A 27113-nucleotide genomic window follows, 5' to 3' on the forward strand; every position below is an offset into this window, starting at 1 on the left:
TAAATCAAACTACTCAGTAATTAAAAATTACAATTGTGGAGGCTCGAGAGATGGCTCAGAGGTTAAGAGCAGTTGTTGTTCATGCAGAAGACCTAAGTTTGATTCCTAGCACTCACACAGCAGCTCACAGTTCTAGACTGCACATAATACACATACAGATGTGTGAACAAAGGACTCAAACATATGAAATAAATATTTTTAAAAGTTTAATTGCAAAGTCATAATTGCTATTTTGACATGCACATTAGTCATGACTCTTTTTATACAAATACTCCAAAGTTCCTATTTTGTCTATCAAATGTGGAAATGCCCTTAAATTTTGTTGTTGATGTTGTATGTATGGTGTGTATGCTTGCAGAGGGGCCGGGGGATTCGTGTGTGCATATAGAGGCTAGAGTTTGACATCAGGTATCTTCTTCAACAACTCCACACTTTATTTTTTGAGACAGAGTCTGTCATTGAACCTGGAACTTACTGATTCAGCCACACTGGGTGACGAACAAACCCCAGGAATCCTTTTGTCCCGACCATCCCACACTCTTCCCCTTACCCCCCCCAACACACACACACACACACACACACACACACACACACACACACACACACACACAGTGCTGGGATCACAGGCATGCACCGCTGCACCTAGCTTTTTTGTTTTTTGTTTGTTTGTTTGTTTTGGTTTGGGTTTTTTTTTTTTAAGTTCTGGGATATTGAGCTCAGGTCATCACACTTATATGACTATGTGACAAGCACTTCAGCTGAGCCATTTCTCCAGTCTCTCCTTGGATTTTGAAATGCTTTGTTTGTTTGTGTTGATACAAGGGCTCCTGAAGCCAAGGCTCACACTCTATATGCCTTTCTCTGTTTGACATGCAGGACAAGCCTGAGGACACTGGGAGTGTATATGTGTGAATCCACTCCTTGCTTCTCCCTTTCTACCTCCCAGGGTCCCCTCCCTCTAGAAAAGGCCCATCTCAGAACACCCCCCTCTTCAAGGAGAAGTGTTCCCTAAGACCTAGGAAGACTCACTGGTGGCCTGGAATGTCAGTGAGCCTACCCCATGCAGCTGCCAACTATACATTCCCACCTCTGACTAAGAACTCTACCGGGCCAGGAATTCTACAAGCCCTTCTACTTGAAACATCACCTGCCCCCAGGCCAAAAAGTGCCTGGCACACAAAAATGGTTGAGTTAGATTAACCTCTCAAGGTAACGGATGAGAAGGCCCAGGAAGTATAGCTTCGGTCCTCACCCACACAGCTGCTTAGGGGGCAGAGCTGCTGAGGTGTGCAGTCACACAGGCCTAGTTAGGCTCTCAGAGAAATCAGGTTACTTCATTGCTCTCTACCTCTGTTTCTTTGCCTCTAAAACAGAGATAATAAAAGCCTTATTTCATGGAGTTGTGTGGTGTTAGGTTCGACCATGCACTAGGGCTCCAGGGAGCACAGCTACAGGCTAAGTGCTCCAAGCTGACTCCCAGTCTATCATAGGTGGATCATCCAACTTTAATGGCTGGAGGGGCTGGAGGTCACAGTTCTGGTGTTAGAGTACCCACCTAGCACATACAAAGCCCAGCACTGCATAATAGGGTTGTGGTGGTACACAGCTGTGATCCCTGCATTTGTGAGGAAGAGGCAAGAGGAGTAAAACTTCCAGCATATCATCAGATGTAGCAAGTTCAAGATTAGCTTGGGATATGTAAGACTGTCCCCCAACAAAGAAAAATTTCAATTGCTGGAAACTAACTAGCATCTTAAAGATACAAATGTTTGCTTAAACACATGGATATCCTGGATTCTGCTTGAAGGAACTCTGGTTAACAGTCAGCTGCCTGTGCTGTTCCTGAGTGCAAAGACTTAGAGTGTGTAAAAGCAAGTGGAAATACTGCCAGGTCCCCAGCCAAAAGAGTCTAAGACTGATCTTGGGTGGCTAAAAGTTTTCTCTAAAACCTCTTCTTGTGTTTGTTTCACAAAGTATACCTTAGAAAGTTCTACGAGACAGTGCAACTGCTGTCCTGTGGCTTCTGGTGGGAGACCAGGAGAGGGAAGGGGGAACATCAGGATTTCCTGCCCCACCAGGAATACTGGATTAAGACTATGGAAACATAAAAACATACTTGAGTTTGGAGCCTGAAAGGTCAACCCATGTATACAGGGTTTGAGATCCAAGGAAACCACTTCAAGGTCACAAGGCCACAATTACGAGGCTTCTGTGGCTTCAACAAAAGATCACTGTAATCTGAGACCATGATGAATGGAATAACCATGAAGTGGAAGACACTGGGAAAACTTTTAAGTGAATCGGCTGATGGAGACGGGTGAGAACTTACTAAAGTGACTTGCAGAAGCCTCGTGTCTCCCAAGGTATGGTGCTCTGTGGTCAGAAAGAATCCAATTACCGTGACTACAGCCACCCAGAACCAGTACTGAAGGAATGAGAGGGATCTGCCCCACGCCTCATTCCAAAAAAAAGCAAAAAAAAAAAAGTTACTAGTTATGTGGGATGAAGGGAACACTCTCTCCTGAATGTTTGTCCATGTTGATCCTCACAGAATTAATTATCTCTAAACTTTGATGTGGACCTAAGCAGAAAATACAGCAAGGAAGTAAACCCTTCAAGGTGCAGTCCATCTGTGTAAGTGGGAGGAAGGGCTTTCCCGGAGAGCTAAATGATTAGCTTTCAATGCCCGGCTCTTTACAATCACTTTGCAAGACGCCTGGCCTCCTTCAAAGGGTTAAAAAAAGAAAAGAAAAGAAAGAAAGAAAAGACGTGAAAAGAAAAGAAAACTCTAACGGGTGGACTGAGACGCCATTCTTCCCAGGGGACACTCATTTGGGGCTCCTGGGCCGAGGCTTTGTGAGCCTCTAGCCCGCGCCCCCGCCCTTCCTCCCACAGGGGCTGCTCCTCCAAGGTTCCTGAGGCCACCTGCTCCTCGGAAGAAAAAACGGGATAGTGTGAACACTATCGCAGTTGCGCGCCCCTTCCCAGAGGGAGGAGGGGGAGGTGTTCCCGGAAAGCGTGCTTTGTCGCGAGGGTCGCCCAGCCGCCCGCAGTGCCAGGGAGGCCCAGCAGAGCTTCTGTCCCCGGCATCACTCAGGGCTCTCTTCCAGAAAACCGAGTCCCGCGGCTCCCGGAGCTCTTTCCGTGCCCGGCTCGGGGCCAGGCGAGGTATCCGAGCCGATCTCCCCGGCGTCTGAACTGCACCCCGCCCACCAGGCCGAGCTAACGGAGAGGCCACGGAGATCCCAATGCATCCCTTCTCCAGCCGGTATGGCACCTGCTGGGCCCCACTCGTCCAGAGATCTGGGCTAGGACGAGGAGCTGTCCTTCCCGCCAGCCAGAGAGAGTCATGCGCCAGCCTCTGGGTGCTCCCGGCCCCTCTGCCTAACCCTCAATGGTATCTGCCCTTGGGCGCGTGTCCCCGGGGCCTCTGCCAGTCCAGCCCGTCTGCAGCGCCCCCCCCCCCCGACAGGCAAGGCTGCAGGGGTTGCGTCCCCAGCTCCCCACCTACCCCGCCGGATCTTACCTTGTGCGGCGCCCGCAGCAGCCGATGGACCCCGGCCAGCTGGGTGCCCAGAGCCAGGTCCTCGCGGAATGTGAACAGTGGTGGCCGGCTGGGCTCTGGGAAGTTGGTACTGTTGAAAGGATCGGTGTCGTCCAAGAACTGCACGCGACAAGCCAGCGTGGCCATGATGCATCCCTGCCCCGTGGGGCGCGGGCCCCAGGGTCAGCGGGCCGGGACGCCTGATCTTCGCGAAGGGGAAGCCGCCACAGTCGCCGCCGCCGCTAGCAGGCTCGCGGGCTCGCAGGCTACGGCGCGCCGGGCTGAAGCCCGGACTCCGGCCACGGGGGGGGCGGGGCGGGGGCGGGGCTGCGCCCCCTTCCACCCCTCCCTCTCGGGCTCCTCCCCTGCTCGGTTTCCCCGGCACCCGGCCGGGCTTCCCCGACCTACGCGACCACTGCAGGGACAGGGAATGCGAGAACCACTAGCGCAGCGTCCGCAACCCTACGCCTAGCAGGGGTCAACGCGCAGGAACGCCCCTGCGCAGAGCTGGCTGCACGTGCGCCGGGCACCCAGGTTCCAGATTTACCAGTCTTGGAGCGAGGGCCCTGGACTGCGGACAAGGCGGTCCTCTGACTTCGTTTCCCCTGGGACAGAACACAGCAAAACCCTTTCCAGATATAAACGACAGGGCCGGCTCCCTGCTGGGCACCCAGAGGCGAGGGAATCAGCTCTCTGCAACCCGTGACTGGGAGACAGAGATCCTGAGCCCGGGCAAGGACTCCAGAGAGGTTTGTGCCGGAGAGAAAAGGAGCTGAGGAGAAGGAGGAGCCTGGGAATCCCAGCAGCTTTTCTTGAACCCAAGGGCATAAGAAATGAGAGCTGATAGGCTTCAAGGCGAAACTCCACGACCCCAAAGCCGGGCCCCGAGAGCGCCCTAAGAGATATGGTTGAACCTATCCATCATCACCACCCCCTCCCTGCTCAGTTAGGTCTTGGAAAGTTGTAACTGGACGGTCTGCGGCAGAGGAGGAGGAGTGCTTCTGGACAGATCTCGGAATGATGAAAATGCGGGAAAGAATCAGGGGCGGGGTCCCCCTTGCAACCCCGGGACTTTGAGTGAGGCTTGACAGCCCGCCTGCTTCCAGACTGCAGCCGCAATACTCCTCGCCACAAATCCCGGCTCTCCTTGTTGCTCACTGGCGACCTCTAACGTTTTAAATCCCTGCTCTCCTTGTTGCTCACTGGCGACCTCTAACGTTTCCAGGGAGAACTCACTGCCTTTTCATTCCCAGGCTGCATTGCTGATTCCTAATCCTTCACTATCGCCCTGGTCCCAATATCCAGTGGTCCTTCACACGCAAGACAACTTCATAATTCGTCCCTCTCCCTTCTCTCTAGTTTCAAGAGAATAGAAACTCTTGTCCTTCACTTAGCAGCCTCACTCGCATCTTTCACGATGCCTTTTCCATGGACTTTTCACCACAAGTGTGTACGTCCCCCTGGAGATTTCCTTGGCACCTCTTACACAGTCTCTGATTCCTTCATCACTTGTCCTAGTCTGTTTTGCTTGGTGGGTACACTAGTTTTCGTGACAAAATTTGAGCCGGGAGTGGTGATGCACAGCTTTTGATCCCAGCACTCGGGAGGCAGATCTCTGAGTTTGAGGCCAGCCTGGTCTACAGAGCTAGTTTCAGGACAGCCAAGACGATGTAATTGAGAGACCCAGTCTAAGAGGGAGGGAGGGAGGGAGGGAGGGAGGGAGGGAGGGAGGGAGGGGGAGGGAGGGAGGGAGGGAGGGAGGAGGAGGGAGGGAGGGAGGGAGGGAGGGAGGGAGGGAGAGACAGTCTCAAAAACACAAGGGGAGGAGGGGCCTTGATGAAGCCCACACTGGCCTCAAATTCACAATCCTCCTGCCTCGGCCTCTCCAATGGCATGATGTACCCACCACCCACCATATTTGATTCATTTACACTTTCTTAGATTTTTGATGGTTTATACTTACTGTCAACTTGAGTGCATTTAGACTCATGATCGAAACATGTCTCTTGAGGGTGTCTTTAATAAGATGTTTCCAGAAAAGTTTGAATGAGGAAAAGAAGACACACCCTATTGGTTGGAGCCACCCCGTGGGCTCACACTCAATAAGGAGAAAACCGAACACCACATCCATTTCTGATTCCTGACTGTAGACACACTGTAGCCACCTCATCTTCCAGCTGCATGCCTTCCCAGCGTGAGGGGCTAGATCCTTTCTTTAACAATGAGCCCAAAGAAACTTTTCCCTTCTTAAATTTGTTTGTCCCGTGTTTTACCATTGCAACATGAAAGAGACTAACACAGTTTCCTCCTCTGTTTTTTTTTTGGGGGGGGATATAAATATGTACCCTCTCTAAAAAGGGCAAGTTTTTGAGTGTCTTTTTCCAATGTCTTTGTGCTTAGTGTGTTGTGAAGTTTTGCAAAGATGGCAATGGTAAAAGTTTCCCCATGCCTCTCATGCTCCCCATTTCCTCCACACTCTATATCATATCCCATTCCCCTCACACCACTCATACCCCCTTCACTCCCATCAAACCCCATCCTCCTCTCATTTGCTCCACAGTGGTCACATTACACATTTCCTTCATAACCTCCTATTCCTCCAATTCCCCACACCACTCATATTCCCCATTCCTTCCACACTCATATCCCCAAATTTCACCAAACCCCCTCATATCCCCCACACCCACCGTGTCTCCCCATTTCCCTAACACCCCTCATATTCAACTGATTTCCCTCACTTACTTCACAGCCCTCCATCTCCCTCATACACCTCAAACTCCCTATTTCCCTCATATTCCTAGAACTCCCCATCTCCTCCAGACCTCTTCATATCCTCCCCATTTCCCTCACTCTTTCATATTTTCATAACTTGGTCACTTCTCCTATTAACAGATGAACTCTATTTCTCCATTCCTTGATGTTTCTTTGTTTTTGACAAAAAGTCTTACTATGCAGTCCTGGCTGGCCGGGAACTCATAGCAATCCATCTGCCTCTGTCTACTGAGTGCTGGAATTAAAGGCATGCTCTGCCATACCGACTTTCCATTCTTTGAGGTGGCTTTGTTATCGCTCTCACCAGAAGAGTGTGTAGAAATAACAGTGTGTGACTTCTGAGAACAGTCCTGAAGAGACTTTGCAAAACCTCCTCTCACCCTCAGAGAGCTCCAGTCTGAGACCGAAGGCCAGGAAAGCAGTCTCCTCTAGGAAAAATGCTTCTGAAGACTTCTGAAGGTTAGAAAAATGGTTTTTATTCTATAGAACAAGGAAACATTTGGCAAGATGATTGCCTACAGTCATCTGGAATGAATAAAGCATATAGTCTGAAGCTAAGAAGTTATCTAAGGAGATCTCTAAAAATGTTCAAAGTACCTGTTCGGTGCTTCCAGCTGCACATACTAATGAGTTTTATTTGCAAGAAGAAAGAAATATAGAATCCCTAAACTTAACAATTGTAAAATAAAGCAATTTCTCATCCCCAGTCCTTCCAGATAGCAGAAGATTTTTTAATATCTATCTTTTGTGATATTTGCCTCCCTGTTACATCAGTGTACCAAGTGTGTGCAATGTCTGTGGAGGCCAGAAGAGGGTATCCAATCCCCTAAGTCTTAGGGCCTAAAACATGAACTTAGTAAAATAAATTCTAGAATGTCATTTTTGGAGGCTGGAGGATGAATCAGCAGTTTAGAGCAGTTGCTCTTGCAGAGGACCAGGGTTTGACACATGAAATATATCTTAATAAAGTCCACAAACAATACACAGATATTTTGAGAAACTAAAACACTTCCAGTTTAGACTAAAGAACTAGAAATTGTTCAAAAGTTATAGACCTCTGGCCTCCAGCTTGAATGGGGAAGGACCAGCCATAGGAACTACTTTTCTGAAAGTAGTTCACAAAAATGAGGGTTGCACCAGAGCTTGGAGCTAAGGGCCACAGAGAATGGTAAATATAACCATCCCCAATGGCAAGCTTGGGAGTGTATGAACCAGCCACACGTGTCTCCAGCTAGCTCCCAAAGTGGAAGTGTGTGCTGACAGGATTCTGCCCCAGGCCCAGCACTGACTACTGGGTACACAGTGGGCATGAATCTGCCTTTTTAAGTCAAGGGTTCTGGATTACTTAACCTGAAAGTTCTCCTCACCTGTGTGTACCTTCAGTCAGTGGCTTCTTGGCCACTTTCCCAGCCCCAGGATGCTACCTGCCTTTCAAATCTGTGTCACCCAGTGTATAGTTACTTTTTGTTGCTGCAATGAAACACCATGACCAAAAGTGACTAAAAGAAGTATGAGTCTATTTTGGCACATAGTTCCAGAGAGAGGGTCCACAATGGCATGAGAGTCATGACAACAGGCAGCAGGAGCAGGAAGCTAGCTGATCACCTTTAATTTTGTAAGAACTGTGGTTTTCCTCACTGTGGAAAATTCCTCCTATGAATTTCCATGCACAGGAAAAATGAGAGTGAAATGGAGCGGAGTGGGGCTATAAACTCTCAAAGCCCACTCTCTGCACCACACTTCCTCCAGCAAGGCTCCACCTGCTAAGGGTTGTATAACCCTTTCAAACAGCACCACCACCGGGGGCCAAACATTCAAATACATGAACCTTGGAGAAACAGTTCTCATCCAACTACCACGCTTAACTTGGGTTTTGATTGTGGCAGCTCCATACTTTCAGATCCAAATATGTTTCAAGTTAATAGCTGTCACATAATAAACCATTCCATTTGCCCTTGATTCTATAGGTCATCATTTCAGCTGGGCTCAGAAGTGTCACTCCTGCTGTGACTGTCATCTGAAAGCATCACTGAAACAAGGCGATTAAAATCATATCCCACCATGTCTAGGGGTATCTGCTGGCTGTCCGATGGTTAATATGGAGGTCTTCTGTGAGGCAGTTCATCACTATTCCATGTGGTTTCTCAATGAAGGCTGCATCAGAATTCCTCACATGAAGTCTGCAGACCGAGGCAGATTCTAAGACTCAAAGGCAGGTACTGTATAGTCTCTTCATCCCTGGATTCAGAACTGAGCTGCAGCTAATGATACAGCTCAGCAGGTAAAGTTGCTTGCCAAGCCTTATCCCTGAGTTGTCTCCGTATGGCCCACACGGTGGAAGAAGAGAATCAACTCCCACAAGTTGTCCTCTGACTTCCACACACTCAGGCACACACAAAAATAAATACATCAATAAAAGTAACAACAACAAAAAAATCATGGTGTCCATTTGACAACTTTTGAAAGAGTTGGACACAAGGTCAATCAGAGCCACCCCTTGCTCGGAAACTGGGTACTAGCTTTTACCCCTGCAGAGATAAAAGCAAAGCCATAAATTTGCAAACAGACCTGGGGACCCCAAGATGAGGAACTGCTGTCATCATCGTTTCAACGTTTGAAACAATCGTTTCAAATATATGCTATACAATCCTAGATGTATACACCTCTGTATAGACACACAATTGAGCACATGTTTGGAGTCACACATATATGCACAGAAAGGGAAGGGGTGAATAGGAGCAGGCTGGACCAAACAGTCAGTTCAAAGTTACACACTTGAAGGAGAAAGAAAAAAAAAAAAAAAAAAAAAAAAAAAAAAAAAAAGCAGAGACCTAAGAAAAACAGACCCCAAAAGACTGGTGCATGCTAAGTAGATTGAAAAGTATGGTGCTGACGAAATAATTCAGGAAGTCACTTCTGAAGGATTCCACCACCAGTAATGCAATCTTCCTCAGAGTCCAAAAACCCTCCCTGTCACTACTCTGGTTTGAGATTTGCTGACCCATGCTCAGAATCCTGGAAGAAAAAGCTGTACTTACCTAATGCTGCCACCGGGTGGTAGACATGGCTCAACTTCAGCGGTTGAAGATGCTGTACTGCACATAAGTGAAGTCATCTGTAGTTTTATAAGAACTTTAAGTTTTATAAAAACTGTAGTTTTATAGGAACTCAGTTTTCAGATGAGATTTAGAGATGTTCTGTCATTTATACAGAGAAAGTATTATTTGCCACGATTTTAATTTTGGGACTTGTAAAGTGAAATACGTGACTGTTAATTCTGCTAGCACAAAAGAGGGGATTAAAAAGAGGCTGGAAGAGGCTGCCAGGTGGGGCCTAGCTTCCTTTCTACTTCTCCATGCTCCCTGAACTGGCCTGTGGCAGAGGGGCCCAGCCTGTCTCAGAAATCCCAGGTGCTTGAAACAACACATACCAAAGAAGGTTTTGGCTGCTACCAGATGTCTGAGGATATTCGAGTCCCAACCAAGATTTCAATCCCCACAATGGGTCACTGGGTCCTCTAGATCCCTGAAGCCTATACTTTCTCTCCTTGATGACCCACCACCTCTGCATTAGCTACTTGAAGGTGGGATTTTTTCATTTGGACCCATTGCCTCCTAAATAACCACAGGGAGACTCCTTACTAATGATAAAAGCTGGGCTGATAGCTTAGGTTTGTCTTTAGCTAACTCTTATAACTTAAATTAACCTATTTCTATTCATCTATGTGGTACCCCAAGGCTCGATTACCTCTTCTATCTACTTCCCATGCAGCTCTTTCCAAGTTTGTCTGGTGACCCTCAGACTCTGCCCTTCTTCCCAGCATCCTCTCTGCCCTGAAAATCCTGTCTAGCTACTAGCTGTTTAGCCTTTTTTATTAAACCAATCACAGCAACATGTGTTCACACAGTGCAAAGGAATATTCCACAGCTACTTGTCTTGTTGATGTGACAAAATACATGACAAAAGCAATTTAAGAAAAATAGTATTTATTTGGGTTTATAGTTCCAGGGTATAAAATCCACATGGCACAGGAAAAAAAAAAAGTGGTGGCAGGAGTGTGAGACAACTGGTCCATTGCATCTAGTCAGAAAGTAGAGAGATGAATATTGGTACTAAGCTCACTTTCTGCTTTTTGTTTAGTGCAGAACCCCAGCCTATGGGATGGTGTCACCCACATTTGAGGTAGACACACACCCATTAACCTAGATAACCCCTCACAGGTGTGTCCAGAGGTTATCTCCAAGGTGATCCTAGATCCTGTCAAGTTGATAACTTAAGCCATCACAACTTCACTATGGATAAAGGAGAGGTGGCAAAAATAGGACACAATTGATTCTGATAGCATCATCTAATCAAGGCATCGTCACTCCACACAGCAAATGCCACTTTCAGACATGCTTGAAGGCCCTTGAGACCAGAGACAGTTGTAGGTAGAAAAGGACAGGTAAACTGAAGCTTGGACAGGTGATGTTACTGTCCTATCTATCTCCATAGGACTTTCTTCCCCCACTCCCCCAGGCTAATCTCACCTCTCCTAGATGCACCCCTGTCCCTGGACTGCTGGTCAAAGCACCATCGTGTGATTGGCTGACAGGAACCGCCAGGCCCACTGAGCTTGTCCTGTTAATGCAGTGAGGAGCCACTGGAGAAAACACTCACAGGTGCTTATTCTTATTCATATGCGTCAGCAAAGCCACTTGCTATTAAGCAACAGTGATCAGTGTGAAGTGATCAGAGCACAAACTCTAGATCTCATCCCACGGATCTCAGCCCCTCAGACACCAGCCTCTCAGATCTCAGCCCCTGGGATCTCAGGTCTATCACTTACCAGTTCCAGAACCTAGATCAAGCGATTAATCTTGACCTCAGTTTCTCATCTATAAACAGGGATGAGGCTAATAAGTTCTTCATAATCAGCTTTAAGAGGATCACGTGATTTGATCCACCTGAAGTGCTTAGAATGTTGCCCTCGATCATGACTCAGCACTTTACCACTGCAATGAAGAGGGGACCCGGCTCTAATTTGATCTCTGCTGGGTACCACTCCCATCCCACCTTGAGCAGGGGTCATTTCGCCTTTCTGATCATCTCTGATTAAAGTTAGAACTGTGAGGTGTGCAGCAGAGTGCTTGCTCGTGTTATTCATTCATAAACATTAGCAAGTATGGCAGTGTGGAGAAGAAAGCACATGCTTGCGATGTGCAAAGGTATACTCTCTAGCTGGGCAGGTCTGTGTAATGTGGAAACCCACTTCATTTTATAAAATTAAAACACCATTGTGCACCTGGAACAAATCCAACACAGCCAGGACATATAATCTTTTTAGAAATTGCTTCATTAAGTTTAAAAGCTTTTCAAGAATTTCAGGATTTACATTTTTCATGAAAGGATTCTCAGAATAATTCTCAGAAACAGCTACATCAACAAGACATACTAGACAGCTGAAAAAATAGTAGGGACAAAAAGATATTATATATGCCAAAAAAAAAAAACCCAGTCCATCAAAAAGATGTAGAAGTCAGGTGTGGTGGCATAAGCCTATAATCCTAGCACTTGGAAAGCAGAGGCAGGAAGATCTCCATGAGTTCAAGAGCAGCCTGCTATACTGAGTAAGTTCTAGGCCAGCCAGGGATACATAGTGAAATCCTGTCTAAAAATAAAGATTTAAAAACTAAGGGAAAAAAAAAACAGAACTCTTAAGTGTTAACACACTATAATAAATAAATACACCTTCAAAATATATAAATCCTGGTTATGATATAGAGGAACATTCCAGCACTTGGAAGATGAAGGCCAGAAAAATCAAGCCAGTCTAAGAGACAGAAAACCCTGTTTCAACCCCTGTCACCAAAAATATATAGATTGAAAACCAGGCAGTGTACTCTAGTTACAGCCAGCTTGCTGACCTTTTGCAATGTTGCAATGTACTCAATAAACTTTTTGGTTTTGGTTTTGGTTTTCGTTTTGGTTTTTCGAGACAGTAGCCTCAGTTGTCCTGGAACTTGTTCTGTAGACCAGGCTGGCCTCAAACTCACAGAGATCCACCTGCCTCTGCCTCCCAAGTGCTGCGATTAAAGATGTGAGCCACCACTACCACCCAGCCCTATAAGCCATTTTAAAAGGGGGAGGCATGAAAAGGCATTTGCCACCAAACCTGACACCTGAGTTTGATCTCCAGGATCCACAAGGTAGAGAGAACCAACTCTCACACAGAAAAAAAAGAAAAACTTAATCTCCTAAGTCTCATGAAAAATTTCATGGACTACAACTCATTCTTTGGATATGTGAGATGTGAGGGAGCCTTTTTGTGTGCGTTGACCTGGTCAGTGATGGTGAACAGAGTGGTCAGAGAGCAAAGGCTAAAAGAGTGGGCTCAACCTCCAAAGGCAAAGAGCAGTGTTCATTCTAAAACTAAGTTCCACTGAATCAAGTTGCAGGTCTCAGTAAGGATAGACAGTGTTGTAAAGAAAAGCTTTAATGCTCTCTGGGGAAGAAATGCTAGGCGATAACGCTCGGGTGTTTCTGGGAAGCAGGTGAGTCAGGACACTCCACACTTTCTCAATACAGGGAGCACCTCAGATCCCACGGACAGGAAACATGGAGAGGATAAATCCAAGGACTCATGCATCAGGTACACACCAAAGTTCACCTGTGATGGAGACAACAGCCACAAGATAAGCCGCATTAGTTTAAAAGTTAAAATCATTTGTAGCGTGTTTTTAATCCCAGAATTCCAGAATGCAGAGGTGTGTGCTCATGTGTATACAGGTGCACAGTGTGCATATGGAGGCCAGAGGACAACCCTGGCTGCTGTTTCTCAGATGCTGTCCACCTTGTTTATTGAGACAGGGTCTCTCATAGGTCTGTTGCTCACCAGGTAAGGTAGGCTGGCTGGAAAGCCCCAGGAGATTGCCTGTCTCTCCTTCCCAGCTCTGGGATTGCAAGTGTGTGTCAAAGTGTCCAGCTTTCATTCTTTTTCAGTGTGTGTGTGTGTGTGTGTGTGTGTGTGTACACGCTCAAGAGAGCTCTTGAGCTTGCGTGACATGCACTTTCCAGGCTGAGCTATCTCCCCAGCATATTTATTTATTATTTATTTGAGACAGGACCTCATTGTAATCCAGGCGACCTCAAACTCTCTATGTAATCGTGAATGTCCTTGAGCTCTTCTGGGGATCTACGAGTTATCACCATACCCTGCTTCAAGAATGCTTTAATGCCACCTGACTGGAATTCTTCACAAAGCCCTAACAGAAAATGCAATGCTAAAAATAAATACTTCTAGTGAATCAATATATTAAACACTCAGCTTTTATAATCGAGAATCTACAACATTGAGTCATTTTAACCCCTGAGAAGATGAACTGCTAGGCCGGGTGTCATGAACTTTATTAAGCCCTCTCAGCAGATCCTCTACCCACGGAGCTATCTGACCTTTTCATAAGATCTCTGTGGTCAAGAAAAAGGTAATCAGAATAGTAGAATTTTTTTTTTTTCTTGAAGAGATATGCTAGGTGAATAAATATCTACCACTGAGCCACAACCCAGCCCCATTATTTTTATATTCCTTCTATCTTCAATAAGATCTGAGAAAATTAAAATGCTTATAATAAGCAGCAACCAACACTGGATGAGACATTGGATGGCAAGGAAAGTAATCGGGAAGCATGGGCAAGCATGGGGCCTTGATTAGAGTGTTGGCTGTGGGAAGCAAAACAAACCCCCAGTATAATTATGTGGCAACAGCATGCCAAGACCTACCTTTCTCTGCCGGCTCTCAGAAAGCCTCTGGAAGACATCTTGGTTCCGCTGCCCTGTTTGCTGGTCAATACAGATCATCTGACATCTGTGACAAGGCCCCAGTACCTGGCAGAGGAGAAGGGAACTGTGACTAGACCATCATGCTTTACATTGTGGAATCACATACATATGGCTAACCCCTGAGCACAAAAGTGGCCCCTCTTTGCAGCACTTTCTGGGAATAGACCATGGGGTTGATGGCTGAAAGGCTACTGCACAAGAGCAGTGGAAGAAAGAATGGCATGGATGACAATCTTGATGGTTCCTAAGGTGGGAGGGATCTGAGGAAGGAAAGCAGTCAGAACTGCAAAGTCAAACAGAAGCCAGCACTGAGCCAGGCCCAGGGCACTGTAATCTTTGAGCACCCACCATCCACATGGAGACTTAACCTACAAAGGAAGCAGAGATACAAACACAGAACCACAAGCAAGGATTTGTCCCCATATTGCTGACAGTATGGAAAACTTGCTTCTTAGACATCACATGCTGTTGAAGATAATGTATGATAGTTGCCACAAGAATTAAAATTAATCCACCAGGATCTGGGGCTGTGACTCTGTGAGCTAGGTGCTTGCCTGCATTCATGAAGCCCCGGGGGTCCATTCCCAAGACTGCATAAACCAGATGTGGTGATGCACACCTGCAATCCCAGCACTCAGAAGGTAGAGGCAGAAGGATCAGAAATTCAAGTTCATCTTCAGCCACGCAGCAAGTCTGATGCTTGCCTGAGCTATATAATACTTTTTTGAAAAAAAATCATGAAGGCCTTTAAATAAAATGGGGAAATAATCAATTTTTGTAATTGAAGCAGAAAGCAAAGTATATGTGTATTTCACACATCTACAGATACACATACCTGCAAACCCCATACAACAGTACATAAATAACATCCGGCTGCTTATAGGACATACGGTATGAGAGAACTTCAGTAGTCATAGGCCATGCGCCTTTAGAACTTTTGTAACAAGAAGAAAGAAAAACATAAATATTAACAGAAGGTTTACATCTCAGCAGGAATAAGATTGCTCTTTTACTACACACATAAAATGCAAAAGTGCGTTCTTTAAAAAGACAGGCTGACTTTGGATGCCTGAACTCAAGTGGTCTTCCTGCCTTAGCCTCCTGAGCAGCTGGGACCACCATGTCAGCAACTAGGTTTCCTCATGGCCACTTGTGCCTCTGCTTATGTGTGGGTAACCACTGAAATTAGAAGTGCTCGCTAATGCAGCTGAGCCTTGGCTTGTGCTGCAGTGTGCACTCTAGCTGATGGGCATCCATCCACTGGGAAGCAATGTCTGTGTGGTTCTAAGCTCCACATTCCCAGGCCCTGTGAGTGGCCAAGAGTGCTGGAAAGAACAGCAGGTACTTGCAGCACTTAGCTGAGCTGCATTTCCTAACCCAGCTGCTTAGCTGGATTTGTCCAGGAGTCCAGACACTATCTGCGGGATGCCAAGCCCAGGTTGACACACCTTCATACTCAAGTGGGAGCGCTCAGTCCTGGGGATGAGACTGGGGAGACCGAGGCCACTTCAGCTCAGAATGCAGACCCTCTCAGCTTCCCCTGGGAAAGAGCGCCTCCCACGAGCTAGCAAAAGTGATGCCAGGAACCAACAGCAGCCTCCAGACCCAGGCCAGATAACACTTTGCATCAAAATCTAGTCATTTTGTTGAAAAGATCCTCAGAAAATTCTTTCAAATCCAGGAGGGACGTTTGCCAGATATACTTTTATAAACACATACACATATATACATGTTAAGCCTTTCTTAGTTTTCTTTAAATTAGTATCTTTAAAAATCTTTTGCTGTCATAAATGCCTGTTGAAAAATAAGTCAAATACAAACACATGCAGAATTAAAAGAGGCAAGTCAGCAGTCATCATCTCTACTGTGGTAAATAGATAGAAACTTGAGAGGATCTAGGCTCACCCTGCAGACTCATCTCCAGACATGAGTATGAAGGAGTTTCTAGATTGGCTATTGGGTGTGGGATGACCCACCCTAAATGTAGTCACCACCATTGCATGGGCTGGGGTCCCAGACTGAGTAAAAGGAGAAACACAGCTGCACAGCAGCATCCACGCTCTCCACTTCCTGACTGTGGACCAGCTGCCTCACTACTGCTGTACTGTGATGGACTGTGCCCTCAAATGTAAACTGAAATTAACTCTCCCTCACCTAAGTTGCTTTTTCAGTGACTATATCAATCAGAAAAGGAACCAATACAACCTCCCCACGCTCGGACACAAGAGCTGTTACAGGGCTGAAGGTCATCCCAAACTGAGGCCTGCACCCAGCCAAACGGCTACACCTTTCTGGGAAGCACACTGACATCTGAGAGGTCACCTGGGTCTCCTTCCACTACCCTGCACACAGTGAGCATTCTTTCATGTCATATGTGAAGAACTTCCTCCCCTCCTCACACTTCACAATTGTCAGGATGAAAGCTTGGCCTGGCCTGTCTGAGTTGATGCTCTAGCTCTTTGAAGCCATGAAAACAGTTCCTAACAGCTCAGCTCCTATTGTACTGTGGATGTCAAACCCCCACCTGGGGTGCTATTTTGGCAAGTTGTAGGCTCAGAGGAAGTGGATCACTTGGGGTAGGCCTATGGCTGGCCCTAGATTTTTGTTTACTGTTTCTTGATTGGCCCACATATGAACAAGCAGCTTTACTATTGCCACCACATCTGAGAGCCATCCCCACCACCGTGCCTTCCCTCCATGATGGGGCTGTATCTATCCTGAAGCAATGAGTCCAAATAAACCTTTCCTCCCTCAAGTTGCTTCTTGTCAGGTATTCAGTCACAATAAGAGGAACAGTCACTATGTTGTCGATAATTTTTAGTGAAGGTCTTAATTCATACCACTCTCCTACTTAGATTGATTGATTGATTGATTGATTGATTGATTTTAGATGGGAAACAAACCTGGGTCCTCTGCAAGGGCAGCCATTACTCTTAACCACTAAGCCATCACTCCAGTCCCTATTTGGAATTTTTAAGGATCAGCTTCCCCAGGTGAAGTTGAGCTAATAGGTATAAAGTAGTGGTGACTTAAAGGCATACAGTAAAAACTGCTTTTTCAAAGAGATGCTCTAGTCCCATGGCAACTGCTGCAGCACCCATTGCTATCAACAGACGTGCTCTAAGAGTTTATTTTTGAAAAACACAGAATTTAACTTACTCTGGCCATATTTACTGTTTACCAACTGCATAGTATAGATGCAGCATAAAGTATTTAACCTTATTAGTAACTCCATATTAAGCATAGTTATGATGTTCCTTAATCTTTTACAATACAATAATACTTCAATAAGTAGTCTGACCACATATCTTTGCACACTTGCCTCAGTGTTGCTGGTAATGGTGGTTTTGCTCTGCTGGGGACTGAACCTAGAGTTTTGCTCACCCTAGGCAAGTGCTCTGCCACTGAGCTATATTCCCAGCCTCTACCCAAGTATTTCTATGCAACAGTTTTCTTCAAAATGAAATTACTGGGCCAAAGAGATGCATAGTTCAACTTTAGCTTGTCTCCATACATTAAAAATGTTAACTAAAGAAAGCAAAGCATGCTGGGATGTCACTCAGAAAGGTTCTTTTTTCTATTTATGGCCACAAGCCCCTTGGGAGACATAGATGCTGCTGTTGTCAGGTCGCTTTCTGATAGTGAGCCTGGCACAGTTTACTTTTCCCTCCCTCTTTCTTCCTTCCTCACTCTGGTCCTCCCTCCCTCTCTCCAAATATCTCACAAGGTATATTTAGTACCTACCTTGGTGCCCAGCAGGTTGTGTCAGAGCAGATGTTTTTAGAACAGAAGATTCAGTGATGGGGAATAAGATGGAAGAGGAGGTCAACATACCGGACAGTGACAGGAGAAACACTGCCAGAACCAGGCTTACAGGAGAGAAAAAGAGAATGACTTTCAAGATGGCAATGCCTCAGTGTGAACTTTTAACAGAGTTCAAAGGTAAGAAAGATCATCAGGTCCTTTTGTGGTGTCCCCCCACCTCAGATCTGAGCTCCACTAATGGAAACCTAGGCAATTGTTACTGCTTTCTCTGGTGTTAGACAAGTGTTCCATTGAAGCACAGAGCCTGGACACAAGGCAGTCATGTGACAGCCAGGCTACACCCCCTGCAATTAGTAGGATCAGTTCGTACCCACTAAAGAGCTGAGCACATTATCCAGTCGTGAGCCACCCTCTCCAGCCTCCAGACAGCCCTTCTCTTCCGTCTACCTCCTCCAACTCTTACTCACTGGGCACTGACTCAGCCAGGATTCTCCAAGTCCCAGAGGCAAGCTGGGAAAGAAGCAGACATCGTCCACACCATGTGTGCTCTGAGGGGACAATGCAGGCAGCATGCAGAGGAGAAGCAAACAGCTTCTACCGAGGTGGCCTCTAAGCCAATATCCAGTAGCAAAACAGCAAGTAAAAGGGACAATGGAGCAAAAGCCTGTGGCAGGAGATTGGCTTGTCCCTGCATAAGGAAAGGCCAAGCTAGAGGCAGAGAGATCAGCAGGCTCAGAGGCAGACCCGATGAATTTGCCAGACATGTGAGGAGCAAAGGTTTAGGGCAGGGTTTCCCTTCCATCTCTCATATATTTAAGATGTCTGCAAAGGCTTGTGCACCGGGAACAGATGACAATGATCTGCCTCTAACTATAATCTCTTTCCCAGCTGCCATTAAGGGCAGAAGCCAGAAGGGAAAAGAAAGAGGAGGGAGTAGGGGGTATGAAGGAAGAGGGGAGGAGGAAAGGGATGAAGGGAGAGGAGAGAGAATGGGGGAGGAAAAGGGGAGAAGAAGAAGGAAGGATGGGGAGAAAAAGTAGACTAAGGGGGGAAAGGAGGGTGATGAGGAGAAAGAGGAGGGAATAGTATAATGGGGAGGAAGGGAAGGGAGAAGGCAACCACAATAGAAGGCACTAAGGGGTCACTAGGCTTCTGAGTCTCCCCTACATGCTCTACACACTGGAAAACCCAGCATCATTAAAAAGGATGTGTTCTCACAGACACATGGATTCCCAGAAAACAGACTTTAAGCCCCAACATGATACACAGAAAATGGTACATGGAGAGAGGGGCACTTGCCACCATCCAGCCCTGGAGTTGAGATCAGCAGTTACTGGCAGCCTTTGAGGAAGGATAACCACCTCCTAAAACTTACCTGGAAATGCAAGGAGCCAACTGAAACCTCATCCCATTCCTCTTCTTCAAAAGCCCTGGCTCCCTTGGTAATGATATTGGCTCGGAAGCGGGAGATGAGATCTTTCACTGAGAATGACTCCTCTTTTCCATGCTCATCACTGTTTAGATAGACCAAGAAGATTAAGTGGAGGGAGACAGCAGATGCCCACACTGTAGCAACAATTCTACACACTTGGCACTTGATCCCTGACTGTGCCAGTTCTCCTCTGGCCTGAGGCCTAGATGGTTAGAAGAAACTTCTCCGGTGAATATAAGAGCAAGACACACCCATCTGTTAGACACATCCATAGCCCCTCCCCAGGATATGGTCCCACCTCTAGGGAGACACCCACAGGAGGCAAATGGTGGATACATCTTAGATGAAGAAACCAGATGAACAGAGTAAAAAAGCACAAGTCTCCAGAAAACACCAGTTCTATAACATGGGACAGGACATGGACAGATAAGAGCTGTCAACATTTGAATTACAAAAATCTGCTTATGTGGAGACTACACTCTCTCCTGCGGGCTAGAACATAAGGAAAAAGGACCATAGAGGACTAGATCCTATGTTTAATGAAACAGGATCTCCCTATGTTAGGCAGGTTGGTCTCAAATACCAATCCCCCTGCCTTGGCATCCCAAGTGTCATGATTATAGCCATGCATCACCAGGCCCAGCTTTCATCATTCCTGTTTGAAAGTTTTGTTTATTGACATGGCTTCTACAAAATGACCTTCTGTGTTCCCATATACCCCAGTCCATTCAGACGAATACACTGAAAACAGCTCATAAAACATCTCCAATGTAGGAGCTCACACTAGAATGAGCAGAACTATCTAAGTATAAGAAATCTAAATAAGAGTGACTTCAGTTGGGTTACTTCACATGACATATAAGTGGGCTGTTGTCCCTACTTGATCTGGAGTCACTTGTGGGGGCACACTTCTGTAATACTTTTCTATGCAGTGGGCTTAGGACTTTGGGCTTTTTGCACTTTGCATACTTAAACAAATTCCTAGAATTTCTAAGTTGCTATATGCTTGGAAGTGGCAGGAGACAGTGACTGCATATGATAGAATGTGCTCTGGGGATAGAGATAAATGGCTATGGGTTGGGGTAGAAGGATTGCCAAGGGTTGTGACATCCCTTCTGAATGGCAGGGGTCACATATGAGCCAGGGACTGTATCTAAGCCCAACTTCACTGCAACTTATAGAACATCTCCAGGAACCTGAGAGGACTGTAGTTTTTAGTCCTTTGATTCTGGATTTACTTTCAAAGCTGGTATAAACTCCTTCGTGTTTGTGAAAGGAAAGGTTTCTTGTCTGAAAGCTATTGTGTCACCATGCAAATGGGGAGCCCATCAATCTACATGTAGACACTGAGAAATGTAAGCCCTGGCTCAGAGTCTCTTACCTATGACATCATCATTCAGAGCTAGCCAGCATTGCTCTAAACGAGCTGGAGGGAAGCTTATGCCCTGCTGGTAGGAACCAGGGTCAGAGCAAGGCTGTCTTCTCCAACCTTCCACATTAAGGACTCACTCTCTCCTGACCTGGTTGTCTGAGAGAGGGGTCCTCTGGTTCTGAGCAAAATCAGAACACCAGAAACTCCAAAGCTAAGTTACAATTCTGCACCTGAAGAAGACAAACTTGGCCCATGTCCAGGGAACCCTAATGTGTTTTCTTGCAAAAGACTAGAAACCCCAATGGTCAATCTTGAATGAAGATCAAGGAGACCCCCATGGCCCCCTTTCAGATGTATTTGTATGTGTTCAAGGTGTGAACATGTGTGCACAAGACCACATGGCACATGATGTGCCAGGAGTGCATTCCTACCTCCCTGGCCTGCCGACTAGGAATGAGAACCCTGTCTATCATGGCTGGATGACTTTCCCTAATGAATCACCTGGCTACCAGACCTGAGTTTCCTCTAAGGAAAAATGAGGAGTTGGTGTGGTCAGAACTTCCCAGGAGTTGAGATGGTATCCTAAAAGTATCTGGGCCCTCCAGAGAGCACTGGACAGAGTAATCAGCCAGGGACACTACAAAACCTGCTTGTAATCCCACTCAAAATGCTTCTATCACCACTCCGTGTGTGAAGTAGGGCAGGAATTCTTGGAGACAGAGACAGTAGGCGGGTGGACAACAAAATCAGGTCAAGCTAGTAACCAATTAAAACAAGGTGTAGAAATAGAATAATTCAAACCAGAGCTGGGGTTCTCCATGCTTCATGAGAGTGTCAAGAGAGGCCATGGGGGATACTATAGTCTTGACCTTAAATATCCCCAAAGGCCCATGGTGGAAGCAGGATCCCGTCATTGTACCAGTAGAAATGTTGTGGACTTTAAGAGATGGCACTACTGGGAGGTGTTTGGGTCACTGGGGACATGTCCTCAAAGGGAACTGTGGGTGTCCCCATCTCTTCTCCATTCTCATACCATGTACTTTTGTGACTGATGTGCCACAAAAGGCCCCAAGAAACAGGGCCACCAATCATGAAGGACACCCCAGAAGACACTCACTGTCTTTACAAGCTGATTGTTCTAAGCCTTTGTTACAGCAAATGGTAGGCTGGTTGACACGGGCAGTAAATGAGACCACTCAGAATTATTAACAGGAACTGGGGCTGAGGAAATGGATTAGATGGCAAAATGCTGTGCATGTATGAGGACCTGAATCAATCTCCAGCACTCACGTAAAAAGCCTTGTTTGGTGGCACCCACTTGTAATCCCAGTGCTGAAGAGGGGGAGACAAGGGGATCCCTGAGGCTTGATAGTTGGCTGGTGTGGCCTAATCTGTTAGCTCTAGGTTCAGTGAGAGACCCTGTCTCAAAAAACAAGGTGGAGAGTGACTGAAAAGGAAACCTAACATTGATCTCTAGCTTCCACACCCACTTGTATACATGTGTACCTTCACACGTATATGTATGTGTGTGCATAGTCACACTCAATTGAGGGAGGGAGGGAAGGAGGGAGGGAGGGAGGGAGGAAGGGGGGAGGGAGGGGAGGGAGGGTTTGCTAACTTCACCGGACTTCATTCCTCAGCTGTAACTTAAGGGTCTGGGCTCACCAACTTCCAGATCTTTTCTTCCCAGATTGGCACCAGTCCCCCCAGGGGCAAAGAGTTATACATGTCTCCTGGCCCAAGGGAAAGGATCTAACCTGGAGTTTAGCTGCTGCTGAAGCTCCAGAACACTCGATGTGTTCACCAGCAGATACTGTGCCTCATTCACCAGGGATAGGGTGGCAGCAGTGCCAGGAGACTGCCCTGAAAGGGAAGCATGGAAAGAAGAGTTGCTTTCCAGGCAATGCTGGTGACTCTCATTCCCAAGGTCTGTGGTTTCTAAAGGCAGATGCCTTCCACGCGGGAAAATATCAACGCTGGGGAAAGCTAGAATGTTCTAAGCATGGCTCAAACCTCTCCAAAGACAGAATGAAGAAGCAAAAACATGCTTTGCATGCATGAGGACCCAAGTTAATCCCCAACACCCATGTAAAAAGCCCTTCTTGGTGGCACCCACTTGCATCCCAGTGCTAGTAATCCTAGAATATACTAGGTCCCTGCTTCCAAAGATGATAACGATAAAACTATTGTGACAAAGAGTTTTGGTTTTGCAGCAGGGTCTTGTTACACAGTCAGGCTGGTCTCAAGTTCATAATCCTCCTGCCTCTACCTCCCCAGGTTACAGGCATGTTCCACCACACACAGATTCAGAGACAATTCTTAAAAGCAACCGTGCAGGGCTAGAGGAAGCCCTGCCTGCCATGGGTAAGACAGAGAGGCATGTAATGTATGCAGGCTTTCAAACAGCTTCTATCAGTTATATTCATGTATACATATACATATATATATACATATATATGTATATATATGCGTGTGTGTGTGTGTGTGTGTGTGTGTGTGTGTGTGTGTGTGTGTATTAATTCATATGGGTATTAGCCTACATGTCCATGGAGGCCAGAAGAAGACATTGGATCACCTGAGACTGGAGTGGCAGATGGTTGTAAGCCATCATGTGGGGTTTGGGAATTGGTCCTCTGGAAGAGCACAGCCAGTGCTAAAAAAAAAAAAAAAAAAAAAAAAAAAAAAAAAAAAAAAAAAAAAAAAAAAAAAAACAAACAAAAACAAAAAAAAAAACTGCAGTCCCCTTCCCTAATCCACTCCTGTGAGCCCAGGTTAGTTGATTCTGTGGTTTTCTTGTGGTGTCCTTGATCCCTCTGCAGCCAGTACTTCTAACCACTGACTCATCTTACCAGCTTCTGTAACTAATGAGAGAGAGAGAGAGAGAGAGAGAGAGAGAGAGAGAGAGAGTATGTGTCTTTGGTAATAAACCAAAGAGGATACTCCAGCAGTCAGTGGGTTTGCATACTATACTTATAGAGAAATAAACAGAAGATTCAAAGCTACTGAAAAGGGGGAAAAAAACTATTGAAAGAAGCTGCAAAATTCTTCTATCTTTGGTGATAAAAGGGCCTGACTGGTCCAGGGCTTAGGGGCTTAGGGAACATCTTCAAACATGCACTGTGGTCTCCAGGGTCCCACTCCATCTGCCCCCTTTGGTCTGCCTCAGAAAGGAGGTGCCAGCTCATCCTTCTTAAAGGGCCAGCTCCCCTGTTACAAGGGAAAGGCACACTGCCCTGACAACCTCCACCATAGCAAACAAAAGTCCCATTCAAACCCTGAAGCCAGAGCTGGAGAAATAAAAGTCTCCACAGCCCGGGCCAAAGATCCTCCCACAGGTCAGGCGCAGTCCAGTCCTTCCCTGGCTACAGAACTGCAGGACCTAATTAAGCTGTCAAGTGATAGACATGAAAGGCATTTCATGTTAGAACCCTGTGCTCCGGTCTCTGACCTCAGAAGAAAGGCCTGAGTGACAATGTGCTAGCCAAGATCCCTTCTTCCCTGGCTCTTTTTGATTCATGAGATTTCCCAGAAGTGAGTGGTGCTGAGTGCCACCAGGTCTATCTATAAATGAGAGCTACTCTCAAATGTGAGCACCAAAGGAGAGCCCAGGACAACCAGGACTACACAGAGAAACCCTGTCTCCAAAAAAAAAAAAAAGTCAAGATTTGTTCTTTACATTCAATAATTATTTTATAGATTTATGTTGTTTTGAATGACTAGACACTGTTAAAATTATAAGAACTTAATCCATTAGTTCAGAAGAAATTACCTAACCCTTAGACCCAGATAGTCTAAGCATTCTTCAAAGTCTTTGTATATGTTTCAACTCATATTTTTTTTAGTTTTATAGAGATGTGAGGTGGCCAATAAGATAAAGTATAAAATAACTCTAAAACAAGATTCCACTGAAGAGGAAGAAATGAAATACAAGTTTGAAAAGGAAAGAATTAAAATGCTGGGCATGGTGGCACACCTTTAATCCCAATACATGATGGGCAGAGGCAGGCTAATCGCCGAGTTCACAGCTAGCCTGATCTGCAGAGCTAGTTCTAGGAGAGCTGGGGCTACATATAAAGAAGCTGTTTCTTGAAGAAAAATAAAAAAACAACTGGGTGTGGTAGCATATGCCTTTAATCCCAGGACTCGAGAGGCAGGGGCAGGCAGATCTCTGTGAGTTTGAGGCCAGCCTGGTCTACAGAGCGAGTTCCAGGACAGGCAGGGCTGCAAGGAGAAACGCTGTCTCTCGAGAAATGACTCAGTGGATAAAATGCTTGCCATGTAGGCATGGGAGCAGAAGTTCAGATTGTCAGGACCCGTGCATGCCAGATGCAGTGGTGTGCATTTGTAATTCCTGTACACATAAGGTGAGATAGGAGGCAAAACCAGAAGAATCCCTAGGAACCTGAAGTCCATCATGCAGCAGTGACCCTCTACCGCAAGCAAGGTGCACACATGCGCATGCGCACGCGCGCGCGTGCGCGCGCGCACAGACACACACACACACTATATACAACACAACTTATACATATACATGTACACACAACATACACAACACAACATAAACACAAATGCACACACATGCATACACACCATAAACACATTAAAAAGACACACACACACATATATATGAGCTACATATAGACATATACATACAAACACATACAGATATGTTCACATACATATGTATTTTAATGAAAACTCATGAAATTTAAATTGCCATGGCATTAAGATGATTATCACAGCACTGAAATAGCTATGGCCATGTTGGGAAAAATCCCATACAAGTTTTAACTCAAAATAACACTAAATAAAATGTGATGCAGGCTGGAGCAATGGCTCAGCAGTTAAGAGCAGTAATTGTTCTTCCAAAGAACCCGGGTGCAGTTCCCAACACTCACACAGTGGCTAACAACTGTCTCTATTTCCAGTTCCAGGGGATCTGATTCCCACTTCTGCCCTCTAGGGGCACTGCACACACATGATGCACAGTCAGACATACATGCAAACAAAACACACACATACATGTAAGCACATAAAACAAAAATAAATAAAATGTTCTATAGATATACTATCTTTTGCAACTGTTTAAACTACCTTCAAAACCTTAGATGAAAATATAAAAATACTCTGGGGAATAAAGAAACTTATTTTTTCCCTAACATCTCCAAACACAAAACTGGTGGAGGGCCAGCTAGACCCAGGGAGCTTTGCACTGGGAGTAGCATCCTGGAAGCAGTCATAAGCCCCACTATCCTGCTCTGATTCCATATTGTGCATGCTCAGGACTCTTCTCTCCTCTCTTCTCTTTCACCACAATTGTTGCACCCAGGCCTGCTTCTTTCCCAGGTACCAACTGTGATTCTATGTTCCCATGTCTCCTACTGTGATGCAGCTGCACCCTAATCCTCAAGAGAGGTCACAAAACGCTGGGCTTAGAACCCTGCAGTGTGTCCTGCAGCCACAAGATGAAGTCAGGAGCCAGTTACCCTGGGAATCCACTTTCTGGACTGAGTGTGACCCATGTGTAATAACTAGGGCTCCACCCTTTAGTACTCCATTCCAGTGTAATACCTTTTCCAGGTGTCTTCCTTGAATTTCGCTGGAAGTTGGGACTTTGCTTGATTAAACGACATGGACGGCCAAAAAACTTTGACAGCCATCTTGAAACATTTTCTCCACAATCGTAAGTATTTACCCTGGCCAAAAAAACAAACAGACAAAAACCATGAATTTTTATGTAGCAATTCTTTGAATAATTTTTCAACTAGAAAATAGTCAAATTAAAATAAGAACACAAAATAAAACATTGCAAAGTCCCCACTAGCAGGCAGCCTGAAAGCAGCAGATGGCTTGGAAAAGCTACAGGGATTTCTCCCAGCCCCACGAAGATCTGAGATATGGAGCTCATAGGAGGCTGTCAGCTCACCAAAGTTGTACAAACCCTCCCAAACAATCTTCTTTGTATTAAAAAAACTGGCACTGGGGAGCACAAAGCTCAGAGTTTGAGGCTTCTGGAGTGATATTTTTAAGGCCTTATACCCAGAAACATGCCATGGTTTTACAAGTTGCCTGATGGAATTTTTCTCACAGTCAAATCATGTGGGCTGATGTGTTTCTTTCACAAAATTGAATGCTGTGTCTATAAGGAATTGATGGGTAAGTAAATCTACTGATCTGGTGTTTTAAATTGTGGAATCTGGAGCTGGAAGATGTAGCTCAGTTGTTAAGTGTGCTTGCTGCTCTTCCAGAGGACCTGAGTTCAGTTCCCAGATCTCACATGACAGCTCACAATTGTCTGTGGCTCCAGATCAGGAGGTTCTGTGCTCAATTCTGACTTCCAAGGGCACCAGGAAGACAATATACAGCTGGAGACTAAACACTCATACACGTGGAATAAAATAAAACTCTGG

At 45.9% G+C, this 27113-nt stretch overlaps 2 protein-coding genes across 2 annotated transcripts in view; both read right to left on the reverse strand.

Annotated features, from left to right (window-relative positions):
* Positions 1–3643, reverse strand: part of Fhod3 (formin homology 2 domain containing 3) — a 418808-nt gene extending 415165 nt beyond the window's left edge. The window contains exon 1 of the mRNA XM_035440244.1: positions 3527–3643. The gene's annotated coding sequence lies outside the window, so the exon portion shown is untranslated. The remainder of the gene's footprint in view (positions 1–3526) is intronic.
* Positions 3644–11943: 8300 nt separating this feature from the next.
* Positions 11944–27113, reverse strand: part of LOC113834026 (molybdenum cofactor sulfurase-like) — a 51321-nt gene continuing 36151 nt past the window's right edge. The window contains 6 exon segments of the mRNA XM_027400589.2: positions 11944–12875; positions 12877–12965; positions 14075–14179; positions 19275–19413; positions 22461–22566; positions 26275–26399. Coding sequence (XP_027256390.1) covers positions 12815–12875; positions 12877–12965; positions 14075–14179; positions 19275–19413; positions 22461–22566; positions 26275–26399 — 625 coding nt within the window. The 3' untranslated portion in view covers positions 11944–12814.

This window comes from Cricetulus griseus, chromosome 2 (genome assembly GCF_003668045.3).
Source record: "Cricetulus griseus strain 17A/GY chromosome 2, alternate assembly CriGri-PICRH-1.0, whole genome shotgun sequence".
NCBI classification, from domain to species: Eukaryota; Metazoa; Chordata; class Mammalia; order Rodentia; family Cricetidae; genus Cricetulus; species Cricetulus griseus.